The 24,600-nt window shown below is 53.9% G+C and overlaps 1 protein-coding gene across 7 annotated transcripts in view; it reads left to right on the top strand.

The window, feature by feature from the left end:
• The window catches only part of FMN2 (formin 2), a 65,126-nt gene that overhangs the window by 20,956 nt on the left and 19,570 nt on the right, over positions 1-24,600 (top strand). For all 7 annotated transcript variants that reach the window (XM_076070520.1, XM_076070521.1, XM_076070519.1 and 4 more), the window contains 6 exons: positions 3,138-3,282; positions 7,981-8,042; positions 13,451-13,943; positions 14,291-14,537; positions 16,553-16,700; positions 24,074-24,161. In XM_076070520.1, coding sequence (XP_075926635.1) covers positions 3,138-3,282; positions 7,981-8,042; positions 13,451-13,943; positions 14,291-14,537; positions 16,553-16,700; positions 24,074-24,161 — 1,183 coding nt within the window. The remainder of the gene's footprint in view (positions 1-3,137; positions 3,283-7,980; positions 8,043-13,450; positions 13,944-14,290; positions 14,538-16,552; positions 16,701-24,073; positions 24,162-24,600) is intronic.

Here is a 24,600-nt window from a genome sequence, read left to right as displayed (position 1 = left end):
AGAACAACCCAGAGCCCAGGCCTACTGATGGTCTCATAGGCCTTTACCAGATCAATAAAGCAGAGATGTAGGTCTTATTGGAATTCCCTACACCTCTACGGTAGCAGACGGACAGAAAATATGGCATCTGTGCAAGACCGCCCTTTTCTGAAGCCGCATTGGGGCTCTGCAAGCCTCTCCTCAGCGTGCCTGGCAAGGCGATGTTGAATAATCTTTGCCAGAACCTTTCCTGGCACACTGAGGAGTGAGATGCCCCTGTAGTTGTTACAGTCTGTGCAGTCCCCTATCTTAAAGAGGGGGACCACCAGGGCATCCTTCCAATCCTGCGGAACCCATCCAGTGGTCCAGACTGTTGTTATGATGTCATGTAGGGCAGCCTATGTACAAACGCCACTCTCCCTCAGTATTTCGCTTGGGAGATCATCTCTGCCCAGTGCCTTTCCTGGTCTCAGACTCCGGATCGCCTTCAGTACTTCCTCAACAGATGGCACCTCAGCCAGCCACTCACAGGGGGTGACTTCTTCCAATATTTTAGGCACCGCAGCCTCAGCAGGGTCATCCCCTCTTTGTCCCACGTTTTCCAGGCTGAGGAATTTCCTCTCCCCCAGGACCTCACAGAAATGCTCAGCAAATCTGCAAACCTGTTCCTAGGGGTCGGAGATTGGATCACCGTTCTTTCTCTAATGATGGCAATAGGTGTGGCGCTGCAGGTTACTTTTTTGATGGAATTAAAGAGCAATTTGTGATCGCGGGCCATTGAGGCAGACTCCATCTCCTCAGCAACCCGCGACCACAAACCATCCTTGCAGCGCCTCACGGCTCTCCGAACCTCTGAGTGAAGGTTGCGGTAAACCGCCTCATTCTCCGACGTAGGATGCTGTAGCCGATGAGAGTGGGCCTTTCGCTTTTTCTCAGACAGCCTGAACACCTCCTCTGTCAGCCAGGGTCTCTGGGGAGGTCTGAACCGTGTACCCAAAGCAGCCATTGCAGTTGTATGAGCCACAGTCCTAAACCTCGCCCATTTCCCCTCGACATCAGGAGTGGGGGATGATGTCAACCCCAGCTGCAAGCGATAATGAAATTCTCGCTTGCAACTTTCATCAGCTCGCTGTGACCATGCTACTACGGGTTTGAATGGAGTCCAGGGTGTACACCCACCACCGGAGTGGAAGAATGGCAAGCACATCTTACAGATGACTATTCGATGGTCAGAGGGCAGATCAGCTCCACAGTAGGTCCTGGTGTCAAGAACATGGGCCCACATCCGCTGTTCCATCACTATGTAGTCCAGCAGATGTTCTTGCTTGGACCTGGCATGCATCCGTGATGTTGAGTGGATGCGCCGATGCCGGAACAGCGTGTTGGTAATTACAAGCCCATGGGCTGCACAAAAATGTAGCAGCCTCCTGCCGTTGTTATTGAGCTGATCTGGCCCATGCTTTCCAATCACTCCAGACCAGGTGCCAGAATCATGACCAACTCAGGCATTGAAGTCACCCAACAAGATGACTCTATCCCGAGGGGCCACTTTAGCTAGCACCTGTGACAGGAGGTCATAGAAGGCATCTGAAACATTGGCCTTGCCTGCATCCCTCCACGGATGTTCGTCTTCGGTGGGGGCATAAGTAACCATGACCACAACTCCTCGCCTCTGGTTGATGGGAATGCAGTGAGGTGTGGGAAGCTGTAAGCCTGGGGCTTACAGCTTCCCACACCTCACTGCCACACTCCCACGCCCCCTTCATTATTTTGTTCATAAGAAGTCAGTCTCCTGCTCCGAGTAGCGGACTGTCCACCCCTCATGGTGGCAGGAGCCAGAGCTGGTCCTCGGGACTTCCTGAATACCACAGAGATCCAGACGGTACCGGTCCAGCTCCCGACAGAGGAGTGGCAGCCTCTCCTCCGCAGTGAGCGTTCGAACGTTCCAACGTTCCACGTGGCCACCTGTAGTGGTTTTTTGTTGTTTCAGGAGGAGCCCCAAGGGTAAGGATTCAGTCTCCTGGCTCCGCCCAATGTGGTTTGGCTAGGAGACGTCAGACGCCTTATCCTCCGGGGCGTCCACCACAAGCTTATTAATAAAAAAAAATTGTGGATTGGTGGTAGCTAATTGAAGGTGGAGGGGTTACCTGCCCCTCGCACCTGTCCAGACTCCCCATTTGGCCGCTGTGGTGGTTACAAACGTCATGAGGGGAATGGCCAATCAGAATTGGCCCTCCCCCCACGGCACTGCCCACCACAGCGTTGTCGTCCGTTACGGCACACGAGGGTGGCCAGCACCACGCCCGGCCGTCTTTGTCTCCCCAGTGCTGATGTTTACATGCCACACCAATAACTCATTGCTGCTCCTCACAGGCCATATACACACACATATACATACGCAATGTAAACGATGTACAGTATATGTATTCAGCCCATGAAAATGAATGTACATGTAATAGTATATCCAGTGTGGGTTTGCATGCATGTCTGTATTTGTGTGAGGTGCAGTGCCAGCACGTGCCCCAAAAGTCTGCGTAGGCTACACGGGGAACCTTGTCTGTGTTTGTGTAGCTGGCACAGTGGGTACCACAGGTGGTGGTGCCATCTGCCAGTCATCTCCGTCAGTCCACCCATGGCACCTGGGTCTGTCCCATGACCTCCTACCAGCAGCTAGCCTCCCACACTTCACCCCGTGACCTCAAAGTGCACCTATCCTGGCACGAGCCCTGGGGTGACATCACCACCGTCACGTCGTGGAGGATAGCAGCTGCTGTTGCCGTGCGTACCCATGCGTGGGGGTGTTTGTATGTGCGTGTGGTGCAGCGGTTAGCGCGCTGCGCTATGAATCCGGCGGCCCGAGTTCGATTCCCGCTCACGATCAACACCAGTGACGATTATGTGTACCGGTCCTGGGCTTCCCGTAGGTCGACTCAGCCTCAAATGAGTACCTCGCGCGGTGTGTAAACATCGCCATTGGGGAGTCAAAGGCGGCCGGGCGTGGTGCTGGCCACCCACCCCCTCGTGTGCCGTGCCGGACCTTCATAGGGTGCTCGCTAACAGCACTTGCCCCTAACAGTCCGTTACAGGCTACACGGGGGATCTTAGTCTCGTGTTTATTTTTGTTGTTGTTGGCGTGTGTGGGCCGCCCTTCCTCTCAGTGTGCAGCGCCGTCGAGCCCCAGTGGCCGCGTGGGGCCCGAGAACTCGGAGGAGCGCTGCAGCCCCGGGCGCCTGTGCCCCGTGTGGCCGCCCCCGCGGCCAGCGGCGGATGAGGACAAGCTGGGCCTCAAGTACACGGAGGCCGGTGGGTCCCCTTCGCACTGTGTTTAGGGGCCGTCCATAAATGACGTCACGCACCTGGGGGGGGGGGAGGAGGTCAGACATTTGTGACGATATGGGGCCAGAAGGGGGGGGTGGTTTGAGAATTGTGACGTCACATCAAAACGCGCAACTTTAAATAAATATAGAATTGTTATAACAACACTAATTGTTATAACAACACTCCTACAACATCAGAGTGCAGCGCCACATTAAATACACACTATAATGACAATAGTTTAAAGAGATTTGAAGCATGTTTTATTTTAAAAATGGAAATATGATTTTGGGTGCGGGGGGGGGGCAGAGCTTTGTGACGTCATATTTGAGGGGGGGGGTCTGACTTTTTGTGACGCCGTGTGACGAGGGGGGGGGGTCAAATATCATCCAAAATTGCGTGACGTCATTTATGGACGGCCCCTTACCAAGACCGCAGGGTTTAACTCGCCCCCGCGCCTGCTGCGCTTCACGTTACCAGGCCAGAGGATTCGCCTCCAAACCCGGCGCCGCTTCGGTCGAGTAGAAGTTATAATTGGTGTAACGAGGTGAGAACTAAGCAGGCCAGGGTGGAAATCTCATTCGCAACGGTGACCTAGGCGCATCGGTAGCTTAAAGTTTGACACCTTGACAATGTCTTGCACGATTATTACATCACAGGACCATGCGATACGATGGTGGTCATGCCTTTGGTGAGCCATTGATCCAGCAGTGGATTGAGCATGGCTGATTTCGATGAGGAAGATAAGGTCACACACAAGGCCGTAGCTGTGGAGTCAACATTGGGGGGGACCAAATTTTCCAGGGGGTCTGGGGGTCCCCCCCAGAAAAAAAAATCTAAATTTGAAAACTCATTTCCTGCCTAACATATTACCAAATTCACTAGCACATTGGATGGACTTTTGATTTATTTTTTACAATTATGTCTAATAGTGTTATTGTATTACATTGCTCTGTTTTTTTCCCTTTTTTAGCTTTTCTTGTTTCATTGTATGTAATGGCAAAGATTAGGGATTAATAAAGTACAACCATAACCACAATCATATAGACAAACATCTATTTTATAGCAATATATTATAATTACGGCCTTGGTCACACATACAATAGACGGAGAGCGTCACGAAGAGCAGGATCTGCACCAGTGATGTCCGCTTCATTTTGAATCCTGACGGCGACCCAGCACAACAATGGAACGTTGCCCCAACGTTGACCGCGCCGACAATTCCAGCCCGCATGCCAAACGTTGCCCCAACGTTTGCGAGGGTATACTGGGGGATAATCATCTCATCTGCCACATCTGCTTGGGTGTGGTCCCTGTTTGTTTAGCAAATTACACAAAGCAACTGCGTGCACGCGAGCATTACGTGTGGGCGGAGAGTGGTCGAGCAGCGACACGTGGCGAATATTTAAAACCATCCTTAGGACGCAAGTACCTGGGGCGGCGTGTAAACATCGCCACCGGAGAGACAAAGGAGGCGGCCGGGCGTGGTTGCTGTCGGCCTTCATAGGCGCTGCTCGCTCGCGAACAGCAACTTGCACCCAATAGCGTGGTCAGGGCTATACGGGGGGTGGAGGGATGTTTGTCTTGGTGCTGGGTGGGGTTGAATAAGCCGCGGGCTGGTTTGAGACACAATTAAGTCTCGTTACCTAATTCCGGCTGTGGCTGGGGTTGCCATCTGTCACGGTTTCTCCAGAATCGATTGGTGCAGCTTGGATTCTTGACTTGGGTGCCAGGCACGGCACAGAAAATACCGCTGCGTAACATGTTGAGGTCACGCGTAGGAGGGTTTCTCGGACGGTATCATGGTTCATAATAGATTTTGGGTCCAGCCACGTAACTGTTGAATTTGTTTTTGCGGCGTTCATATGTTTACATCTTGACGAGACAGTTATATCAAATATGAAGGTGAAATAAGATTTTGCACTTAAATCTCTACAGCAGATTTGGCGAACGCTGCTGATTACGTTGCTGTGTAGGCAGTGGTGGACAAACAACAATAACACAACACGTTCGGCCTTAAAAGGCAAAATATAAATCAGCGACGTTTGAGGCAATGGACCTTCTCCCAGGCAGGGCACGTGGGAAGGTTCAGCAACGTATTAGTGCGGCCGTGAAGATCGTCTGGAATGAGGAATCTCACTCGCAGAAGCTTGGGCAGCCACCAAGAGACAATTTGTAAGTCAGCCGTGAGCGGGAACTGTTGGTCCGCGCTGAGGCCATATGAAGTGGGGGGGGGGGGGGGGGGGGGGGCAGGGGGTGCCTTGCTCCCCCCACCTGTTGGCCAAAGCTACGAGTTGGGGGGGTCCCCCCTTGACAGCCACCATGAGATATGTTTCCAACAACAGCGTAAAAGAACAAAACACTTATTTAAAACGCGGTTTACATTTATTTCTATGAAAATACTTTCATTTACGTTCCACGTTTTCTTTTCATTCCATTAGAGCAGTCACGTACTATTGCAGAGAGCTGCTACGGAGCTGGAGTGGCCGAATTATTGCGAAGGCGGACCCGCCCCCTCTTTACAGCGTTAAATGTTCGAGACCGTGAGCGTAACGATGCGATTGGTGGGGCAAGACGAGCCACGATATACAGTAGCCCTAGGTGCGACCGTGCGAGACGTCAAATATTGGGGACCCCACCTGACCGCCTGCCGACAATGTAGTTCCTACGCGGACGCGGTGCATGGCGAATGGAGAGCCGGAGGATTTTACCCGAGACAGCGCATGCAGTCGCAGACTCCGCCAGGGGCGAGCTCACCCAGCCCCGGTTTCCTGGCAACTGCCAGGTGAGGGCCTCGGCGGCCGGCCCGCCCTTGGACACCGCACAATGGAAATTCCTCGACGTGAGCCCCCACGCTAAGGCCTGGCTCTGCGCCCTCGTCACGGAGGCCCACAGACAATGCCGCATCGCGCGCGTTCAGCGAGATTTGGCAGGTGCCCCCCCCACCCACTCTCCCCCAACCCCCCCACCCCCCCAGTCTGCGACAATGACATCGAGAGGGATTAACAGCGCGCCTTCTCGCGTGAGCCCCGACGGGATTGAGTGAGATCGTGGGGTTAACATCTCACCTGTGCATGCTCACCTGCAGCGGAATAAGAGGCGGCGGTGGCCATTTGGTGTTGAGGCCGGAGATGAACGGTGGAGAATGAGTGGGGGTTGGTGCGACAGTGTTCACGAAGGCAACATGGGAGAGGCACAGTGACAGCGACCCTGTTAACGTGACCTCGTTTAGGGGGGGGGGGGGGGGGGTGGGGCATAACATATCCATGTTTAATAAGTTTAAAGCAAATGTAAAACGCTAAACGGTAGCGTCGTGAGTGACTACACGATCTTGCCGTGCATTCTGCTTTGGCCACGAGTGAAGGAAAGAGAGGCTGCCACGCCCGTCGGTAAATTTGTACGAATTTCTTTGTAACAATTTATATTGGGGTTGAGCCCTGAATCCTTGAATGACTGAGGAGACCTTCCTGCTCCGGGAGAGATTGGCAGCAGTACGTCCCCGGTGGACGGAACTCAATTTTTTTTTCCGTGTTGACCCGGGAATGGTCTCACCCAGTCTCGTGACTCGTTTTCAAGAGGGTCCTGCCAAGTTTCCACAGTCGGGGGCAATGATTCATACAAAAATTACAATTGAAAAATTTGCCGTGTAATTTTTGACATTTGGCCAAATTTTTTACCGTGACGTTAAACGAGATTGTAGCGTCCGCTGTGCAGAAGGCGACGCGTATATATTTAGTTTTTTACGGTTACTACAACCGCAGTATTAATGGGAGCGGCCGCTGGGAACGAACTGCGAACCTCTACAATGAGCGGCGGGCGCGCTACCGCTGGGGCCGCGTCACCGAGCGAGGCGTTGAGGAATTCCATCGATCCCGCCGGCAAAGTTAAGCACTTCAATTGGTATCGGAATGGTCGTCAAGCGCCGCGCAGAGCGTTCGCCTTCTCCACCCATAATGAATCGATATAAATATATGCCGATTCTCAGAGAAGGAACTTGATCCGAATTTGAGTGATTACGATAAAAGTAAACTATTGCATGTACATGAGGCTCAGCAACCCGCACGGTCTTTGTGAGCTCCCACCTCGTTTCACAGTCCATGTGTGGTGGTGTAAACGATGATAATTTTATTACGATCATGGTAGCTTGATGACAATTGTTGAACGTGACGATGATTTGCATGACGACGTTGACTGGACGATGATTGTTGAATGATCTTGACATTAGCATGTAAGGTGGAGGTCCGTGCAAATGCTGGGCGTCTAGGGAGTTTAGGATGGGGCAGGTAGCAGGGGGAGTACCTGTGGACATGCAGGTGGGAGAGGGGCGGGCATGTGGGTGGAGCCAACAGGTAAGGGGGCACCGCTGTGGGGTGGGGGTGGAGGGGGGAGTGAGGGAGGCTGGGGGGGGGTGTAGCGTCTACCCCACAACTCGTGCATTAATCACTGCCGTGCATGTGATGATGACGATGATAATGATGAGCTTCTGAAAGTGTCATCAACTCCGACCCGGACCATCAGGGGTGGGCGTGGCCGCACGTCGACTCGGCCGTGAACGCGCAACGCCGGGGAAACACCACGGAGTTGACGGAGTAACGAGGAGAAACCTCGTCTCCCCACTCTTCCTCGGGGCATCCTTGCCTAACACTGACGTGCCTCCGCACCCCCCCCCCCACCCCCCCCATGTAGAACACCTGGCGGAGGTGCAGAAACTCAAGCGGGAACACCATGAGACCCTGAGGAGCCTCCAGGTGCGTTTCTGTCCTCTCTTGTGCGTGGCGAAGGAGTTTGTTGCGCGCGTTCGGTTTAGCCTCGTGCCTTCCCCCCGTGGTGTCTGCCCCGTTCCAGCTTTGTGCCTTGCCTCCATCTGCCGTTCTGAAATCTCCCCCTCTGAAATCTCCCCCTGCGTCTGTCTCTCAATCTCTCTCTTTGTTTTACCGGGTAGCGCCTGCACACCAGCTAATCTCATCGCTCCACCTGATTGTAAATGTAGGTTCCTGAAGAAGCACCCAGAACATAGAGCGAAACGTCGGACATTATCGTGCCAAACATCACACGGCGGTACAAATCCGACAACACCTCGGTCTGGCGTCCCGATACGGCCTTGGCAGCTGCCTCCCCAACTATTGACGAGCCCCGGCCACGTGTGACTGTACCGGCAAAACGTACCGGCAGTTTAATGAAAGATCAGAGAATTGGTTTGGGCTGCGGGTAGAACCGCCGTCAAGGGGAGAGGTGGGAGAGGCAGTTGGTGCTTCAACGCAGCGGAGAGCTCTGCCAAACAACAACACAAAGTTTTGCAGGCACCATTCCCCCCACGCGCAGCACAACCCAAAAGAATTCCGACCCACTAGCGGTGTCTCATCATCATCTTAGTCGAAGTCACGACGACAACTGTCAAGTCACGAGTTCCACGGGAGCCATATCGAGAGACGGGCGGCGTCGTAAGCTCCCGGCCGTGGCCTTCACGGTTTCACCGTGCGGCCGCGTGGTGTGGCTGCCTGCCCTGGCAAGGCAGGACGAAGGTGTGGGGCGGGGGGGGTTAGGGGTGGGGAGGGGGTAGGGGGCTTGTGAGTGAAGGAGCGAGAGGAGGAGGAGGAGGAAGAAGAGAGGGGAGCGTTGTGTTGAGTCCCGCGTCGCTGCAGGCCCGCGCACGCCCGGGCGCCATCGCCCGCTCCGCGCCGCCCTCTCGAGGGCCCTTGAGCTCGCCGGGTTCAGGGGTGCGAGGCTCAGGCATTGCCAAGCACAAGGGGACACGACCCCACGTAGCTCAAGGGGCAACGGAATCACGGAATGATAAAAATGTGCACCAAATTTCATCTTGGAACGTTCATATCGAAGCGAATTCACATAAACACAGTGAATTAATGTCTCACCTCCCTCTTGTCAGCATGTCTCCTCTCGTCTTACTGCATCTCCGTCTCTTGCCTACGCATTGAAATGGGAGCAGGCCCCAAGAATAATTTCTGCTTGGGGCCGCCAGTGAACCCCTCCCTCCACGTGGTGTTGGAGGGGGGCGACCACCTTCTTGAGCGGTCGAGGATTTTGGTTTTGTGGGAAGTGTCGTGGTTTGCGGTGATGCAGCTCTCAGTGTCGCTTGTCACGAATGTAGGGTCTTGCGGCGTCGTGACAGGTTTAGCCGCTCCGCTCTCGTATCTGTGCACCGGAGTGAGAGCGTTCTGTGCCAGTGAATGCGTGCGTGAGTGTGGCAGTGCGTGCGTAGGGAGCGGTGGCACAGCCTGTATGTGCACATGGGGAGTGGTAGTGTCGTGGTTAGCGCACTGCACTACGAACATGGCGACAGGAAATTCCTGCTCATAGTCACCACCAGTAACGATTATCTTAACCGGTCCTGGGCCTCCCTTAGGTCGACTCAGTCTCAAATTAGTACCTTGTCCGATGTGTAAACATCGCCACCAGGAAGACAAAGGCGGCCGGGCGTGGTGCTGGCCACCCACTTCCTCGTGTGGCGTGTCAGCCTTCATAGGTACTTGCTCACAGCACTTGTTCCTAAAGTCTGTTAAGGCTATACGGGGGTCTTTGTATGTGCACTTTGGCCCAACAGACTATTCGGCTACACAGGGGATCTTTGCCTTTGTGTGTGTGTGAGTTTGTGTGCGTGTATGTGTGCGTGCTTGCTAACAACACTTGGCCCAAGTCTGTGAAAAGCTACACTGAGTATCTTTGCCTTTGAATGGATGTGTGTATGTGCGTGTGTGCTTGTTTGTCTTCACGTGAGTGTATGTATGTGCCGTGCCAGCCTTCATAGGTGCTCGCTAACAGCACTTGCCCCTACAGTCTGTTGAGGCTATACGGGGGATCTTTGTCTTTCTGTTGTGCGGAGTGGTAGTGTAGCAGTTAGCGCGCTGCGCTACGAGCCTGGCGAGCCGGGTTCGATTCCCGCTCACGGCCAACACCGGTGACGATTATCTGAACCGGTCCTGGGCCTCCCCTAGGTCGACTCAGTCTCAAATTAGTACCTTGTCTGGTGTGTAAACATCGCCACTGGGGAGACAAAGGCGGCCGTGCGTGGTGTTGGCCACCCACCCTTTTGTGTGCCGTGCCGGCCTTCATAGGTGCTCGCTAACAGCACTTGCCCCTCCAGTCTGTTAAGGCTATACGGGGGATCTTTGTCTTTGTGTGCGCGAACACCAATGACGATTATCTGAACCGGTCATGAGCCTCGCCTAGGTCGACTCAGCCTCAAGTGAGTGTGCGTAAGCGCGCACGCGAGTTTGTGTACGCAGTGCTCTGTGCGTGCAGCGTGTTGTTTAACGGGGGGGGGGGGGGCACAAGACATAACTAATTATGTCCATGTGATGTCACCGTGCGTTTAATATCCTCTTTACAGGGGCCAATTGACAGCAGGAATGCGGCAATTTCCCGTAGAAATTACAGGGCGGTGGCCTAACAATCCCCATCGCAGACCAATGAAACGATAACACTGCATCAACCTAACTCTGGTGGTGGTAGCGGCTGCTGCTGCTGCCTGGGATTGCCTGGGAGTTGTAGGCTTGGGCAGCGAGAGGTGGCCACGAAGATGAAGGTAACAATTAGCAAACGGATTCTCGAATCTACTCGTGCGGAGACTGAGAAGTGTTTAACCCTTCCCCGCGTGAGCGAGTGCTCGTGGTGGGTCTCCTCTGGGTTCTCCACGTGCATCTTGCCGTTCTAAACGGAATTGGCCAAACATCCCAAAGTAGCGGGACCCTCCGAAACAAAAACAACCACTGGGACTTGAGACTCGGTGACGCTTTTGTTCAGCGGATGAAGTCGTGCTCGGGTGGGAGAGACGGAATTCGGGAGACATTTATTTTATTCCAAGGGGAAAATAATTTCCTCCGGAACGCTTTTACCCGCTACGGCCTGTGTCGTGCTCGCGGTAAAACCCGCGCTTCGCGTTTACGGGGTGACAGCTTCACCGCTCCTGCGGCCTCCACTCCGGTCGTGACCATGTTCACTCCCGAGGTGGGGGGGGGACGCCCATCGCGTAGACGGAGCGATGGGAGCGTGAGCTCGTGCGCAAGCGCTAGGATGGGCTCGTCGTTTCGCGGGAGCAAGAGGGATGGCGATTCCTTTGGTGGATAGATCGTGGCCGATGACGAGGAGGAGGGACACCTCGCCTCTCATTCCCATCATCGTGCCTGTGCCTCGGATGCGTGGATTGTCCGGTCGGAGGAGGTCGTGTTCTTTCCCACGCACGCTCACTTTCCCCTCGCAGTTTGATTGACGCCACTCATTATCCTGCGTCGGTACTTTCCCTGTTCCGTATGTTCCTCTTTCCCGTCTGGTCGCGTAGCGTATATATACTGGACGTCTGTGAAAAAAATATTTTGTAGCTCATCACATTCTTCTAGGATAGATAGAGATTCTGATGTTTCAGATCTGCCGTGCGGTAACGCGACGCCGAACGGATCACTCGCGCGTTCGTGTCGCGCCCTCCCGCGTGCGGGTGTTGGTCTCTGTCTCCGCCATGCGTGCGTTATTGTAACGCGCGTGTCAGCAGCCTCGTCCCGTTAGCGTAACTACAACCCGGGCGTGCCCAGTGGGCCCCCTCCCCCCCCAATGTCTCACAAGTCGTGACCAAATTCCGAGAGGCAAAGGTGCAGCGCTGCAATCGGTCGCTCACCCCACCGCTGTCGGAAGGGGCCTCCTCCACTCGGCGGAGCTCTGGAGAGCCTCGCTCTAGTTGGTGTTATTGGCCTATTACTCCACGCTGACCAGACGTGCCCCGATGCCTTGGAAGAGGTAGGAGTACCAACGCTTTACCCCACCACGTGCCACCCGACTCGCTATGGCTGTACCCACTCACACTGCTGGGTGGACAGAGGCAGAGGGGAGATCCCAGGGAGAGACTGAAGAAACACGCCCCCATTGTCTTCACTGCCGTTCTGGGAGATCGAATCGAACCGGTGACCTCCGAATCGCAATGCCGGTGCGCTGACCGTTAACCGCCACCGCCACGGCCAGCAGGACACGGCTCCCGTGTGTGTAACCTTCAGTTCATCTTGATCACCTGGATCGGCCACGATCGGGCCACTGCCGGATGAAGTCGTCGGCCCAGCCAAGCCCGCCGTTCTGACCCTAAGCCCTCGGCAGCAAGGGCCTCTTCAACCTCCCAAAGTGCTGAGGCATTAATACGAAAACCTCGCCATGAATAAAACAGAACCTCCGTGATGCACTGCTCATTGTGAGTCGCTCGCTCGCAGTTGCCGCTTCATGTTTTATTCACGGCCGCCCGCCGCGCATTATTCGGCATGTGCCGGTTTGCCGAAGGCACGAGCGGATCGCGCCGGGTTTAGCCCCACCCCCCACCGGGCAGAAGATGGAGTCGCGGTGCTGTACGACCCCTTCAGATCTCATAGCCTAAGCGGGGTCGCACTGCGACCAGCGCGGTGAAGTATGGTCAAATATCCCTGCGCAATCCACACAGCCAAAGCCGGATTTAGGTTATGAGGGGCCTAAAGCTAATAGGAGGGTAGGGAATTAGTATGTATTGCATATTTACATATTGTGACAACTAATTGTGAAGTAATTAAACATATTTATTTACATATGTAAACTTAACACATTTTTTCGACTCGAGGTAACTACATCATCAAATGTAAAATAACTCGATATACGCTAATTTCTTCAAACCAAAATGCTTTCCTGGCTTTGGCTGTGCAAAAGTCACAAATGTTGTCATCGTAATTGAAGGACAAAAAAATTGCGATGGCCGCGCTACCGCCGCTCAGCTGTCACTTGAGCGTGCAACGGGGGGCCTGAAGAAGTGCTTACCAGATACGAGGGCCTTATCAGCCTGTGGTTTAGTGCGGCCCTGCGCACGGCGGTGGATTGACGAAAGAACTATATCAATACCAACACCCGCCCATCGCCAGCAAGTGATGGTCACATCACCACGGTGTCTGTGCCAAGCCAGGTGCACTCTGAGGTGTCAAAGGCTCGCTAGCAGGAGGTCACGGGACAGACCCAGGTGCCATGGGTTGACCGAGATGACTGGCAAATGCACCACTTGTGCGCCCCCCCCCCCTACTGTACTATACACAATTTCACACAGTGTCATTACCATCATCCTTACCTTCGTCATCATTATCATCGCCATCGTTGTCGTCACCATGGCGGTGGTGGTGGTGGCGGCGTTGTCGCGCGCGTGCAGGAGGAGTTTGACCTGAAGACGTTCGAAGTGCGGGGTGAGTACGCCTCCGTGGTCGCCGACCTCGAGCAAAAGGTGGACGACCTCCAGCGCGACCTCTCCGCGCTGCACCTCGCCGCCGCGGCGGGGGGAGGACGCCCGGGGCCCGGCCGGGGGGGGGCCACCCGGGGCACCCGGGACGTGGGCGTCGACACCCGCGATGGGGACCTCCCGCGCGCCTTCAGGAACGTCCTCGTGCAGACGGACCGGCTGGGCTTCCTGCAGCAGCCCGAGGGCGGGGAGGAGGACACTGGCAGGACGGCGCCCGTGCGCCTCAAGAAGTTCTTCAGCGCCGAGGAAGCGTTCAGCGTGCTGGGCGCAGATGGCGCGGTGACGAAAAATCCGGCGGCTATACCGCCACCGCCGCCACCGCCGCCACCGCCACCGCCGCCGCTGCCGCCGCCGCCACCGCCGCTACCAACCGGACACAATCCACCGCTACGCCCGTTACCACCAGGTTTGGTAGTAGCAGCAGCACCGCCGCCAACACGACCGGCGCAATATTGTTATTCTTATTATTGTTGTTATTATTGTCCAGCACCTACTCCATCATCACCACCAGTAGCAGCAGAACACAATCTAACCATCACCGCTGTCACCAACACCAGCACTGTCTCCACCACTGCTAGCAGTTGGACACGATCCACCACTACCCCCCATCATTTCACCACCAAAAACACCAACACCACCACCACTAATATCACCACCACAACAAACACCACCACCATCAACACCACCTGGCAGCTACTCGCAGCAGGACAAAGTCACCATCTCTTCCTCCTTCACCACCACCACCACCACCAGGTCTCGCAGCAGTAGCAGCAGCAACATCAGCGGCACCGGCAGCGCCACCACCACCAAGACTCGGGCCTCCTCCACCACCACCGCCACCACCTCCGCCTCCTCCCCTGGGTCTGGGGGGGCCCCCGCCCCCTCCCCCGCTGGGGGGCCTGGGTGGGGGCCGCGAGGGGAAGCCCCGGAGGGCGGCGGTGGAGCCCAAGCGGCCCATGAAGCCGCTCTATTGGTCCCGCATTCAGATCAAGGCTGAGAGGTGAGGGCCGGGCGATGGCTGTTTCAGGTGGCAGTTGGGGCCCTGTCTCGGTGGGTTGTCGCAGATGTGCTGCTGCTGCTCAGCTCTCCGACGCGTCTTCACGTTGTGCCGCTTGTCATTCGGCACGGCGTCCGACGTTTCGCCTCGTGCACTGAGAGCTTCTTCAGGAAGCAACCCGAAATTCCCCCCGATACGACTATCCACCCGGTTCCTGCGACGCGAGCTCATCTCGCTCATCGCTCCGTCCCGAAATTGAAATTCGCTCTCTGGACGAGCTTACGGCACGTGGAACGCAACGCCGGACACTGTGCGGTACAACCCGAACGCACAACCGGAGAGTTGAGTTGTATACTCTTTGGTTCTTTCGGTAAAGTAACGTAGGTATAAAATAAAATAAATCACGACGCATGGTCAGACCATGCTCAGACCATGCTTTCCCACCTGATGATGGACGCTTGTGTTGCGCCCGAAACGTCGTGATTTATTTCATTTTATACCTACGTGACTTTACCGAAAGAACCAAAGAGTATGGATTCCTGCAGTCACGAAAGCTTCAAATCAAGTTGAGTTGTAGTTTAATGGCAAAAAAGTCAAGGTCAAGAGCGCATCAAGAGGTTGCTTCCTTCTGCTAGGTCTCACAGCTCTTGCAAAGTCGACACCAGACCACCAAGGGTGGCTGTTACAATTTCATCACCACCACATTTTAACTTTCAGTCTCACCAACAATAATAACGATAATGTCAACCGGTAACGCACTCCTGCCACCGGAATATTTCCTGCTCGCTGTCGCAGAGACGGAACGACTCGGAGGAGCGGGGAGGAACCACAAGCAGCAGGAAGGCAGTGAGCTGATGCTACAAACGATTGCCCAAGCTCTGTAGTCCTCTCTTTCTATAAATATAAAGCTATTTACAGCCAATTAATAAGCGTCTGCCTGTTGTCATACGGTCAGCACGTCTTTCAAGGGCGAGCAGGATCAAGTTTTTACCTGCTTGCAAGAAAAATACGTCGTTAATGTAAGGACGTACACAATTCCATCCATATTATCGGTTTCCCACAACGCTTCAGTTGGTATAAGCGACACTCATTCAAAATAATGGCGAATCGGAAACCCCACCGGTGGTGGCAGGGCAGGAGTAAGTCCGCGGGGCGAAGTGAAAAGGAGAAGGATCGTATTGCCATGGCACCGTGACTCCACGCGTGACCTTGGTCTTTCTGAACTGTGGCCCCTGAATGCTAAATGAGCTGTGACATGGAGGGGCCGCTCGAGCAAAGGTGAGTGGTTCACCTGGTGGGACCAGGGATGAGCAGCTCACCTTGACAGTACGGGGGTGAGCCACTCACCTTGAGAGTACGGGGCGCGCCACTCGCCTTGAGAGTACGGGGCGCGCCACTCACCTTGAGAGTACGGGGTGCGCCACTCACCTTGAGAGTACGGGGCGCGCCACTCACCTTGAGAGTACGGGGTGAGCCACTCACCTTGAGAGTACGGGGTGAGCCGCTCACCTTGAGAGTACGGGGTGAGCCGCTCACCTTGAGAGTACGGGGTGAGCCGCTCACCTTGAGAATACGGGGTGAGCCGCTCACCTTGAGAGTACGGGGTGAGCAGCTCACCTTGAGAGTACGGGGCGCACCACTCACCTTGAGAGTACGGGGTGCACCACTCGTGCTGAACCTTAACGGACATCGCAGAGCGCGACGCGCACTGCCTGCCCGCTTCTTCAGAATTGGGTAAATAGAAAAACGCTGATCGTTGGGAGGGCAGCGATCGCTGGGCCCGACCCTCAGCCATGCAGCAAAGCAGCAGCAGTGCAGCGCTCTTCAAGCTCCTCCACTCAGAAGTCGCGCAGAGAGCGGAGGGGGGTGTTTGCACATTATCAGCAGTTACCCCAACAGGTTTTTAAAGGCTACATAGGGAGGAACGTTTGTCTCTTGCATGTTCACGTGCGTATGTCCATGTCTCTGCGTTTGTGCGTGCGTGCGTGCGTGTGTGTCCACGTGTGCGACCGTGGCAGTGCCGCGGAATCACGCTGTCTCTGGACGCAGCTCGACGAGCACCCCATCGATCCGAGCGAGTTCGAAGAGCTCTTCTGCAAGAGCGCGCGGGCTGAGAAGAAGCAGCCGCTCGCAGAGAGCTACGCCAAGAAGTCCCGCGCCAAGCAGGTCCGTCGCTACGAGGGTACTGCGGTGGGGTGTGTGGGTGGGTGGGGATGGGGGGTGGTGGGGGGTGGGCCTGGGCACACGTGGGCAGGACGGTGGGGTGGCACGAGACACAGACACAGAGAGAGAGAGACACGTAGATTAGAGACTGCTTTGGTCACAAAGCGGCCCTGTTGCACACATGGGGACAGAGGAATGCCGAAGAGTCGGAGACATGGGGTGACATGGGGTGAGATGGGGAGAGAAACGGGGAGACAGAGACACACAGACTAATGCCCATGCGCAGGCTGGTTCTGCGTTTACATTTGTATACTGCACCCCCATGGATATTCGCCCCCCCCCCCAACTTCAAAAGTGTTCCACCACCACCCCCATGGCTCACAGGTCCAGCACTACCCGCACCGCCGATTCACGGGCAATCAGAATAGTTATTCATGCTGGATGAATCCGATGAGCTATAAAGCTCTTTTTAACAGATGACCAGTAGGGACGGGATCAGAATGTTGCAACAACAAACAATAAAAAAACACGATAGGAGTGCAAAGTACAAGAAAGGCAAACAAATCGGCCAAAAACAGACAATGTCCCCGACAGCCACCAAGCCTCCGCGGAGGCTGTTGGAGTGGCTCCATCTCCTCAACATCCACAACGCAACGCTGCAAATTGCACCTTGCCAGACGACGAAAAAATAAGGAGGCCGTGGATGCCCCATCGCTTAACTTCACCGCCATTAAATTGTACTAATTTTTTTACGTGGCTGTAAGTCCTTAGGCGGGGGTGCTGTGCCATCTGCAGGGAGGGGGCCTCTAGTCCCCTCTGCCCCCACACTACCCCACCCCCCCGATGCTACACGGCTGCAGTCATGGGCCGCGAGGATCGTGATGGACGTTGCTCATGACAGTGATGAGCTCGGGGGATTCGCAGACATAATCCCGCTAATGCGAGGCGCTCGGGACGTCTCGCCAGGACGCTTGCTCATAACTTGGCAGCCGAGCGCTGATATTGTCTCCCGCTCGCTGGGGTTTAATTTCGCTCGGAGCACTTAGTCGTTTCGGCTCTGTTTTTATTTTTCCCGGATTATTTTAAACTATCGGGGACACATTTTTGTCACCGCGTGACGGTGCTGTGGTTTCGCCGGGCCGGATCGATCGGCGCGCTCGCAACGCTCGCGCCGAGCTGAAGTTATTCACAACGTGCGCGCAAATCACGCGCGCAACGGGTGCGCTGAAGTAACGTCGAGCGGAGCGACGGAAAAGGAGGAACGCGTGGATTGGCGAACGTACGCAACGCAGGGGAATGTTGTCATTTAAAACTGCTCGGGTTCGATAAGATTGGGCTCAGAGCAGGACGCATCGCCGGCCACCCAGTCGGGAACGATGACGGCAAGCGGCGGCCAAGCGAGGTAACGAGTCCGAGGGAATGTCCACTGTGGGAGACGGACCGATGAAATCGGCACGGACGCCCGGTGGGAAATTACACTGCAGGATTGTGGGAAGTGGCGGCAGCTTGAGGAGGCCTTTCATCTGGCAGTGGATGGACCATGGCTGATGTGGATTATGCTGAAGTTGCACCGAGGCTGTGTCCGCGTTGGGGGGTGGGGGGGGGTTGTGTTGTCAGCCCCGGCTTCCTGGCCATCAGGAGGTGGCACTGTTGCCCAGTAAAACAACAAAGCCTCCTTCCCTCCCAACCCCGACCGCAGCATTCACGCGGAGGGGTCGAGTGGTGGCGCAGCGGTTAGCACGCCGCACAACGAGCCGGACGCCCCGAGTTCAATTACCAGCGGCGGCTAACACCAACGGCGAGTGATATCGGAACTGGTCCTAGGAAAATTCCCTCGCAATGACCCGTGTGGTTAAGTATGGTCGAACAAACCCCTTGGACCTTAATGCGTATTGAGGCCTTCATCCAAAGGGCTGTACATGTGCAGTGCGTGTGTCATGTTCATGTTTGGTTTTATGCGCGAGCGCGTTTGTGTGTGTTGTCTGATTTGCGTTGTACCGCTTCATTCAATCTCAATGCAGCAGTTAATTCTCTGTAAATGTTTTTTGGCAATCTCTCAATCCTGTATTTCATATTCATGAATACCCTGATTTGTGCGAGCTTGGGCAACTGGTTCAGTTTGCACTGAATCAAAAGCCTTTTCATAACCTCATAGATAAAAGCCACGCACGTACAGTATGTAAGTTGAACTTCTTTCTCACCGTACGTAGCCAACCGTGCTAATCGGAAGGGCAACACGTATAGAGGTGTTTGAGAGTCAAATGAGGAGTGACGGCAAAACTGCATGAACTCGTCAAACCCTCGCGTCGTGGCCAGCGGGCTTCGACATTGGCATCGAGCTTCTGAACATATTGCCACGCGCAAGAGTGAGAAGTCAAGGCCAGACTGATCTCGGAGGGTGGACTGTGCATTCCGCTTCTGTGGGCCGTTCTGCAACGAAAGGGGCTGCGTTTTTCTGCGAGCGATCCGAATGGCGTCTTCACCTTCCGTTAAAATATTTCACCCGGATAATAATCGCTTGGCATTGGAACACCTCCGTCTGCGAGGGTTATCCATGGCAAGGCGTCGGTAGCATCGTTGCGATGCAGCTCGGAAAATGACAAAATATATTTTAAAAAATCTAAATAGCAGAGAGGAATTGGAGGAGCCTCGTGCTGTACCGGGCCTTCATAGGTTGCTGCTCGCTACCAGAACTTGCCCCTCCAACAAGTCTGCTCAAGGCTATACGGCGGGGGGGGGGGCGGGGTGTGGGGGGAATCTTTGCCTTTGTGTCGTCAAAATATAGTTTCTCTTTTTCGAGACAACGTTTCCGCCGAAGTTTTGAGTTTCGCTTGTCGCTTGATTAGTTTGACCTCACCGCTCGCTCAGCGGAGTAATTGCATCTGGGAACAACAACAACAACAACAACGAGCAACAAAAACCCACTCTCCACTCTCTCTCACTCTGCACTCACAAAACTCGCTACTGTACGAAAGACAAAACTGGAGGGCCCCCACTCTAAATGATTAAAATGAACGATTCGAGCCGCGTGCACCCCCCACCCCCACGTTACTGCCCCCCCCCCCCACCTCCTCCAGGAACACGATGCTAATCGAAAGCGACGCCGCAAATTGCAAAATCAAATTCCTACCGCTAACGTATTATTTCTGTTACGGAACAACGGACATTGAAATCTCCACTTAGGACCCCCACAGATCCGCGCCAACCACCGCAGCCAGAGCCCCCCCCTACCCCCTCGCCCCCCCCCCTGTAACTTCTTAATTGGCGCAGCACTCTGGAAAAACTCTCTTCCTCCCCCCACCTTCGAGTCTCTCTCTGGAACCCATAACGGGCGGCGTTCGTCCGCCAGACATTAATATGTGGCGGCGGCGGCGGTAGTAGTGGGGGCGACTCCCGGCATCGACCTAAATACGACGGGGAGTAATGGGTGGAGAGAGACGACTAGGTCAAAGGTTGCTGTGATTTTGAGTTGGAAGTCGGAGGGGGGGGTGAGGTTGACGTCCTGAATGGTGGGATCCGTTAGGCTCCTAGAACTTGCCCCTGCACCACCCCCCCCCTCCCCCCCCCAACAACAACCTGACGAGTGCAGAGTTGGCCGCCATTATTTTTTGTCGTTGTAACAATTGTTTATTTTCCTTCAAATAATTTATAGGCCAAATCTTCTGCAAAAGCGAGGCGAAGTATGTCCAATGATCGCAACCGCCGCCCCCCCCCCCCCCCCCTTCCCCATGGCTACTGATATCAGAGACCACGCAGTAGCATTTACCCATCGATGGATGGAATTGGAACGTACCGAGTAACAACCGTCCCCCGCCAGCCCCAGCCCCCGCCCCAATTACGAGTCTTGAGACTCGCCGAGGGACTCGCGGAGAAACTTCACCCGGGCAGCAGCAGGAGCAGTCCGCTTGCACGGCCCCCTCATTACTGTTGATGACAATTCCCCCAACACTCAACTTCCTCGAGCAAAATTGCCTTCTGTGTGTTATTTTGTGTGTGGGGGGGGGGGGGGGGGGTGTGTGGCATAGGAGGAAGGGTTTGGAGCGATGGGGGGTGGGGGGTTAGGCGACTGAGTAATCTTATAACTAGCCTTTTGCCCGTCCAAGGACGGGTGTATTGCAGTAAATCTGAAACTTGCAAGCGAAAAGCAGACCGCGACGTGATATATTCATTGCATCCATTCGTGTGCAATTTGTTAGGCTGCGGTGAAACAGAATTATTTCATTTAAAGGTTGTTCATCATGACGTCCTTTTTACTTTGATGTCTCAACAGCATTACGGAGATCGCGTGACGTGAGGGTTCTGCCTTTGTAGTGAGGGTTGTAAGTTGACGCTGAGGAGGAGGGGGTAGGAGGCGCCTCGTCCCCCCCATGTGGAGTGACGTCACCTGCTAATTATTATTAATGGATGGGGGGGGTGTCCATTTGGAGGACGTCACTTGCTCATGATTATTAATGAGGGGGGCTGTTCGATGTGGAGTGACGTCACCTGCTCATGATTATTAATGAGGGGCGAGGGTGCTCCATGTTGAGTGACGTCACCCGCTCATGATTAATAATGAGGAGGGGGGTCCATGTGGAGGACGTAACCTGTTCATGATTATTAATGAGGGGGGCTGGTCGACGTGGAGTGACGTCACGCGCGGGACACACTGACATTCTTGGGTAACTACAGTAGTCAATTAAGCAATGGACGGTATGTACGTATGTTGAACTTCTTTCGCACCGTGCGTAGATTACCGTGCTAATCGGAGGTGTGCGTCTGCCTCAGTCACAGTTGGCTTGCTGCTGTTGCGCTCCCGCTATATATATTTTTTTGCCTCAGCAGCTCTCCCACTATATTTTTTCACCTGATGACGATTGCTTGTGTTGCGATCGAAACATCGTGATTTTTTTTTTCTATCTACGTGGCTTTTCCGAAAGACCCAAAGAATATGAATTCCTGCAGTCACGAAAGCTTTAAGTCAAGATTTGCGTCTATATTATTTAGATCATTTTGGCTGTTATAAATGTCCACGTGATGAGCCACTTTGTTGAGCTATCACTTGTGGCCAGGTTACTTCTAAAGAAGCTAATAGCTAAGTGGGCTTTATCTATCAAGATACAAAAAAAATGTTTAGTTTTATTGGTGTGTATGTATATTGTTAGGTGATTTATTTACATTCCCTATACTTTGCACTCCTATTCTGTCTTTGTATTTGTTGTTGTAAATTTATGATCTGCCCCTACTGGACATCTGTGAAAAAGAGCTTTGTAGCTCATCGGATTCCTCCAGGATACATCAATGTAACCGGGGGTTTTGGGGCGGCCGCTGCTGGGGCCCACCAGCTTGTTTCACCGACCTGAATTGGTGTGATACAGTGAGGGAAAAAAGTATTTGATCCCCTGCTGATTTTGTAAGTTTGCCCACTGACGAAGAAATGATCGGTCTATAATTTTAATGGTGGGTTTATTTGAACAGTGAGAGACATAATAACAACACAAAATTCCAGAAAAACGCATGTCAAAATGTTATAAATTGATTTGCATTTTAATGAGGGAAATAAGTATTTGACCCCGTCTCAATCAGAAAGATTTCTGGCTCCCAGGTGTCTTTTATACAGGTAACGAGCTGAGATTAGGAGCACACTCTTAAAGGGAGTGCTCCTAATCTCAGCTTGTTACCTGTATAAAAGACACCTGTCCACAGAAGCAATCAATCAGATTCCAAACTCTCCACCATGGCCAAGACCAAAGAGCTCTCCAAGGATGTCAGGGACAAGATTGTAGACCTACACAAGGCTGGAATGGGCTACAAGCCCATTGCCAAGCAGCTTGGTGAGAAGGTGACAACAGTTGGTGCAATTATTCGCAAATGGAAGAAACACAAAAGAACTGTCAATCTCCCTCGGCCTGGGGCTCCCTGCAAGATCTCATCTCGTGGAGTTGCAATGATCATGAGAACGGTGAGGAATCAGCCCAGAACTACACGGGATGATCTTGTCAATGATCTCAAGGCAGCTGGGACCATAGTCACCAAGAAAACAATTGGTAACACACTACGCCGTGAAGGACTGAAATCCTGCAGCGCCCACAAGGTCCCCCTGCTCAAGAAAGCACATATACATGCCCGTCTGAAGTTTGCCAATGAATATCTGAATGAGTCAGAGGACAACTGGGTGAAATTGTTGTGGTCAGATGAGACCAAAATGGAGCTCTTTGGCATCAACTCAACTCGCCGTGTTTGGAGGAGGAGGAATGCTGCCTATGACCCCAAGAACACCATCCCCACCGTCAAACATGGAGGTGGAAACATTATGCTTTGGGGGCGTTTTTCTGCTAAGGGGACAGGACAACTTCACCGCATCAAAGGGACGATGGACGGGGCCATGTACCGTCAAATCTTGGGTGAGAACCTCCTTCCCTCAGCCAGGGCATTGAAAATGGGTCGTGGATGGGTATTCCAGCATGACATTGACCCAAAACACACGGCCAAGGCAACAAAGGAGTGGCTCAAGAAGAAGCACATTAAGGTCCTGGAGTGGCCTAGCCAGTCTCCAGACCTTAATCCCAAAGAAAATCTGTGGAGAGAGCTGAAGGTTCGAGTTTCCAAACGTCAGCCTCGAAACCTTAATGACTTGGAGAAGATCTGCAGAGAGGAGTGGGACAAAATCCCTCCTGAGATGTGTGCAAACCTTGTGGCCAACTACAAGAAACGTCTGACCTCTGTGATTGCCAACAAGGGTTTTGCCACCAAGTACTAAGTCACGTTTTGCAGAGGGGTCAAATACTTATTTCCTTCATTAAAATGCAAATCAATTTATAACATTTTTGACATGCGTTTTTCTGGATTTTTTTGTTTTGTTATTCTGTCTCTCACTGTTCAAATAAACCTACCATTAAAATTATAGACTGATCATTTCTTTGTCAGTGGGCAAACGTACAAAATCAGCAGGGGATCAAATACTTTTTTCACTCACTGTATGTAAACAAAATTTCCCACGGCTGTGTATTTAAATAATGAGGTGAGCTGTCTTTGGCGAAGCGCGTCGGCTCTGCAGCGGTGCGATGAGGTGCGCTGGGACAGCTGGCAGTGTAGAGCTGTGAGCTTTTTACCCTGAGTGCTTTAATCCTCCACATCTGTCGCGAGTACGGTGTCCTCATATCTCCTATATATCTCTTCCGAATACATCTCCCGTCTATCTCGGAGTGGTTACGTGTGTCCATGCCTCGAGGCAATACGGTGGTTTGTAGGCACTTAGTTCATGTTGTGTGTTCGCGTGTTTTATCGGCGTAATGTTCCCCCCGCGCACATTCTGAACTCGCCCTGCACGGCATCCATGCCGCAGCCTGCTGAGAACCGCTGCTCCAGAGGCTCTGTGGTTCCTTCCTGGCGCGCAGGTGACGAAGCTTCTGGACGGGAAACGCTCGCAAGCCGTGGGGATTCTCATGTCGAGCCTCCACCTCGACATAAAGGACATCCAGAGAGGTGACGCCAGCTCACGGCCCTCGCCACACTCGCCCACAGCTCGCCCACGCTCGCCCCACACTGGCGAGGTCATGCTCACCCACACGTGCAATCGTTAGCGTCATCATTATCGCCGAGTGCTGGCTCTGTTTACCCCCCCCCCCACCACCCGCCAGCTGCATCAACATGACATTACAGAGAGGCAAATTTCAAAACGCTTTTCCCAATGTCAGGCGTCCAATTCCAAAGAGCTGGGAGGCCGCAGGCTGCGCTTATGAACAGCCCCGCCGGGTCCGCTGTGCGACACCATCAGGGTGCGTGGAGACGTGTGCCGAGGCTGTTGTCCATGAGACCCCTCCCCCACGCCTCCGGCTCACCGTCGGAGCCGCTGGCGCAGAACATCCCCGGCTTTCCACCTCCTGCCCTGAAGCTCGTGGGGCCACAACCCCTGAACCGGATT

This window comes from Petromyzon marinus, chromosome 29 (genome assembly GCF_048934315.1).
Source record: "Petromyzon marinus isolate PM22_M1 ecotype Great Lakes invasive population chromosome 29, UKy_Petmar_22M1.pri1.0, whole genome shotgun sequence".
NCBI lineage: Eukaryota > Metazoa > Chordata > Hyperoartia > Petromyzontiformes > Petromyzontidae > Petromyzon > Petromyzon marinus.
The sequence above is the reverse complement of the archived record's forward strand: the minus strand, read 5'-3'. Positions and strand labels throughout refer to the sequence as shown.